Genomic DNA, 5,434 nt, shown 5'->3' with positions numbered 1-5,434 from the left:
TGGAGGAGGGGGTCCTGGGGCAGCTGGTGGTGGATTGGAGACCTGCTGGAGCTTCTTTTTCAGTTCCTCCACTACAAAACACAGAGATATAAACACTGGGTTATTTGGAGTGTTGTTCAAAAGTTTTGGGAGAAATTATATACTTTTATTTAGCAAAGATGCATTACATTGATAAAAAGTGACAACAAATAAAAGTATTACTGTGACAAAACTTTTCTATTTCAAATAAAATACTTTTCTTTTGAAATTTCTATTTTTATTCATTAAAGAATCCTGAAATTTTTTTTATCATGTTTTCCACTAAACGTTTAGAGGAACAACTGATTTCAACACTGATTATAGTAAGAAAAGTTTTATCTGAATACCAAATCAGCATATTAGAATGATTTCTGAAGGATCATGTGACACTAAAGACTGGATTAATGGCTGCTGAAAATTCAGCTTTGCATCACAGAAATAAATGACATTTTAAAATATATTAAAATAGAAAACAGTTATTTTAAATGTTAAAAACATTTCACAATATTACTGTTTTTACTGTATTTTTTTGATCAAATGGTGAGCATAACAGACTTCTTTTTTAAATTTTTTTTTATCTAAAAACTGACCCCTAACGTGGTACCTGTGAATCTGAGGTCTTTAGCCTCGGTTTCAGCTTTAGTGTGTTTGTGCTGCCACTCTTTTCTCTCCTCATCCAGCAATTCAGTCTGTCTCTGTAACGCTGTCAGCTGCTTCTTTAATTCGCTGCCATGTATCTGCTCTTCAAGAGCCTTCACCTGGAATCCACCAATAAAACATGGGTTGTAAAAACAGAATGTGATCTTTGAACTTAAGGTATAGTTCACTTATAAAATGAATACTCTGCCATCATGCCATCAAATGAAATGGTGACCAGGTCTCCTTCCACTTTCACTATATAGAAAATAGCAGCTTGGACACTGGACCAGTGTTTTTTTTTACTGTCACTGAGATACTATTATAGTGTTTATTAATATATTTTTAGTTTTATTTCAACTTTAGATAAAGTTTTGATAAATTTTTTTTTTTTTTAGTTTTTATTATTATTTGCTTTTAGTTTTAATTTAGTTTAACTTGTTGAAATAAAATAAGTTTAAGTTTTTTTTTTTTAAATATTTAAAATTATTTCAGTTAAGGTTTGTTTTATTTCAAGCAATGGATTGTTTTAGTTGTAGTTTTAGTTAACTATAAAAATCCTGCACTCTGCATGTTAAATATCTCCTTATGAGTTCCATGCAAGAGAAAAAGTCTCGCCTTTCCAATGGAACGACAAAATGATGACTTTTTTGGGTGAACCATCCCTTTAAGGCAGTACAACATAGTGACTGTACTTCCATCCCTCACACCCTCATTATTGTTCTTGTCATATTAAATATGTCATATACTTTATATATATATATAAATTCTATAGTGATGGCAGACAAATACCATGAAGTGAGTGAGTCATGTCGACTCCAGCATTTTCCTTGATCCTTTAATGATTGTTTAAATGCAGAACACCGCTCATTCCTTCTCCTGTCAGAAAGGCACATAATGAACTGCATGTATGTGTGTGTGTGTGTGTGTGTGTGTGTGTGTGTTTTGGTGTGACACTAGGAGGGGTTGGTATGGTTGATTTGATTGGTTTGTCTGTTATTATTTTAATGACATTTGGTCTGCACCCTCTCAGGACACTGTGACCTTAAGGACAGTGTAGGGATTAATGTGTGTATGTGTGTGTGTTTATTACCTGCTGTTGATGCTCCAGTCTCTGTGTCTCTAAAGTGTGTGTCAGTGTGTTGATCTCTGCCAGAGCTTTCTGCAGAGCTTCTGTTGGAGACACACTTTGGATCAACATCTGGCTTTGTCTTTTCAGCTTCCTCTGCTCTACTAGCATCTTCATTCACCCACAGAGAGACAGAGAGATAAGCACACATTCACACACCGCTTAATTAACATATTCCAGGAATCCATAAATATTCAGAGTTCCTAGCATGTCTTATACATTTCAATAAAGTAATTATGAATTCAAATCAAACTGAGCTTTCACCTCATGTGCAAACTTCTCTGCTTCAGATCGCAGGTCCCTCTCAAGCTTTAGATCATCCTGCAAGGCCTCAAACTCATCTAGAGCATATTGAGAAACTACAAACACACACAAACAGGTACGTTTTCTATATATCTTGTCTATGGTATAATTTATATTCCTGTTGACCTTCTGATGACATCCACTACAGGGCATAGACCTTTAAAAGGCATTTTAGGGTGTAATTTGCCATTTAAATCAGCATGGTCAAGTTAAGTTACTTTTATTTCTATATTGCTTTATACAATACAGATTTGTAAACAGGAAAATAGCAGAATCAATTATGGAAACTCAACTATGGAGGCAGTTCAGATTCGGCTATTAAGCAGAAGACAATAGTGTCCGATGATGACCTTTGGCTCTTATCCATAATTCTACTTTTCTGACCTCTTTAATGCATTTAATTTAAATTACTGTTCAAAAGTTTGGGGTTGGTAATTTTTTTAAATGTTTTTGAAAGAAGTCTCTTATACCCACCCAGGCTGCATTTATTTGATCAAAAATACATTAAAACCAGCAATATTGTAAAATATTATTACAATTCTAAAAACTGAAAATATAATTTATTATAATATAATTATTCCTGTTACGGCAAAGCTGAATTTTCAGCATCCATTAACCCCAGTGTCACATGGTCCTTCAGAAATCATTCTAATATGCAGATTTGGTTGTTCAAGAAAAATTTCTTATTATCATCAATATTGTGCTGCTTAACACTTTTGTGGAAATGATACAAAAATATAATATAATTAGAAAGTTCAAAAGAACAACATTTATTTCAAATAGAAATCTTTTGTAACATTATAAATGTCTTTACTTTTACTTTTGATCAATTTAATTCATTCTTGCTGAATAAAAGTAGTAACTTCTTTCAAAAAAAGGTAATTCCTCCAAACTTTTGAACGGCAGCGTATGACAACATTATCTTCTTTTGTATGCAACAGAGTGCAACTCTCTCAAATATATCATTATTAACAAAAGAAGACCAGAAATATAATTCTTTATTTAAAGTGATAAGATTATGACATTACGATTTTTTAATTTAATTTAATTCATGCATCAAATGACTAAACAACTCAAAACACGCACAAACAAACAGAAAAAAAATATTTGTGAAAAATCATGCATTCTGATTTTTGTGATATTTGCATGATCTGTTATGAGTCTATAATCAAGCAGAAGGTGTCAGAAATCACTCAGATTTACATAAAAATACTGTATGACTTATTGTTATTGTAATAATGATACAAGAAACACAGTACAGACTTTGAATGAAGCAATGAAAATGTACCAGAGTGTGTTAGGATCAATGAATGTCTGGACTGGAAAGCAGTAGAGAGAGAGTGAGAGAGAGGCTGATGTAAGCGGATACAATAGAGAGCATAAGCACAACTGACCTCTGTTGTATTTTCCCAAGAGCTTCTTTTGTTGGAATGTTTCAGCTATTAAAACAGTATTAGCATGCTTCTCTTTCAGGAGCTTAGGAAGAAAGGGAGAGTGAGAGCTTCATTTATTTGGGTATTTAACTAGTTCATCTAAAACACCGAACAACATGACACAAAGACAGACCCTTATTTTCTATTTGGTTGTCATTATTCTGAGTGAAAGCCACTTTGAAACATGGCAAAGGTTAACATTAAAGACATTAAGGAGGTGGATCAAAACATTTTCGTTCTGTCATGATTTTTACTTTTCATTAAGAAAAAATAACATTTTGAATGTCTATTGTAGACCTTTTTTAAAAATGATGCACGGTAGATCTTTCTTAAAGTTGAGTAGTAAGTTAATGCAGTAAAACCCAAGATTAAATGCCTTTCTCACATACTTCCTGTCTAGTTTGGCAGAGCTGCTCTCTTGTCGTCTCCAGATCAATCGCAGTCTGCTTCTTCTCAGCCAGGATCACCTCTAGTTTATCCCTCAGCTCTACCACAAATAAACAAGAAAAGTATAAATAAACCAATGACAGTACAAAACAGCCTGAATTCTCAAGTGTCTTGTAACTAAACATCATGAATTGAGAACTGCAGCGGAGGGCAAAATTACTTAGATTTTTAGTTTGTTTCTTATAAAAGCTATTGTATCTAAGACTTCGAAATAAAGCATGTGTTGTATGGACTACTTTTACAATGTTTTTCAGTGCTTGAAAGCCTTGAAAAAAAGCCAGTGGTCACTTTCAACTTTTAACTGTTGTTTCAATATAAAGATCTTTTAAAAAATTGCATTTAATACTTAAAACACATAAATAAATGAATAATATTAACAGAATAACAAAAAATGGAAAGCCTGTGGTCAATTTGAACTGTTGTTATATGTAAAAGTGTAAATATGTAAAGAGTAATCTTAAATAAATAAAATATTTAATATAAAATTGAAACTCGAAAGCCTGTCACTTTGAACTGTTGTTTTATGTAAAAGTGTAAAATAATTTATATTTAATATCTAAAACAAAAAAACTAATGTTTCACAGAAAAAAACACTGAGGATGAGTACATAACTAAATTTCAATTTTTGGATAAACAATTCTAATAGCCTAGACACTTAGGGCCCTATCATACACCCGGCGCAATGCGGCGCAAGTGTTTTTGCTAGTTTCAGCCCGACGCAGTTCTCATTTTCCCATCCTGTGCCGCGTTGTTTAAATAGAAAATGCATTTGCGCACATTTGTGTGCCCATGGGCGTGCTGGTCTAAAAAAGATGTGTGTTCAAGTGCATTGTTGGCGCATTGCTATTTTGAGGAACTGAAAATAGACTGCTCCATAGACCAACTCAAACCTGGTCTAAAGTCTGGCGCAATATTTTTTCTTTGTTATTTAAAGAGCGCGTTAGTAATATGTGCCTATAGGCAGGTGCACAACACACGTACACTTTGCTTATTACACACACAGGGACACGCGCAGCAGCACACAAACATTTTTAAAAATGAAAAATTACATTCCGCCATGTAAATAGCGAACCCGCCATGGCGCGAGCGCAACTGGCTTTTAAAGGGGATGGGAGATGAGACTCTGATTGGTTTATTGCACGTTACGCCCAAAAAACACCCATTACTCATTAAGAGAATAGGGACAACCCGTTTAAACCATGCACCCGGGCGTCCCGACAGTTTAATCGTCTTCCATTGTGATGACCTGTACTTCTAAATATCTTTAGATCATCCAGTGCCAGTGAACACGTTCCGCAATCTCTCTGCACTGTGTAAACAATGAGTGACATATACGCACGACAGATCACTTCCGCACATGCGTCTACTATCAGATATGTATAGATGCCCTATTCGACCGCTCCAGATACGTTGACGCATCCACCATTTTGGAACGTATCGCGGCCCATAGAAACAGTCACTAATGAGG

The 5,434-nt window shown here is 34.3% G+C and overlaps 1 protein-coding gene across 1 annotated transcript in view; it reads right to left on the bottom strand.

Annotated features, from left to right (window-relative positions):
- The window catches only part of LOC107733525 (shootin-1-like), a 39,774-nt gene that overhangs the window by 11,655 nt on the left and 22,685 nt on the right, over positions 1 to 5,434 (bottom strand). Inside the window, 6 exon segments of the mRNA XM_016545182.1 lie at positions 3 to 71; positions 623 to 776; positions 1,748 to 1,894; positions 2,048 to 2,142; positions 3,481 to 3,562; positions 3,909 to 4,006. Coding sequence (XP_016400668.1) covers positions 3 to 71; positions 623 to 776; positions 1,748 to 1,894; positions 2,048 to 2,142; positions 3,481 to 3,562; positions 3,909 to 4,006 — 645 coding nt within the window.

This window comes from Sinocyclocheilus rhinocerous, unplaced genomic scaffold (genome assembly GCF_001515625.1).
Source record: "Sinocyclocheilus rhinocerous isolate Xijiao unplaced genomic scaffold, SAMN03320098_v1.1 scaffold2715, whole genome shotgun sequence".
NCBI classification, from domain to species: Eukaryota; Metazoa; Chordata; class Actinopteri; order Cypriniformes; family Cyprinidae; genus Sinocyclocheilus; species Sinocyclocheilus rhinocerous.
Note: the sequence above shows the minus strand (reverse complement) of the source record. Positions and strands in the feature narration are given on the sequence as shown.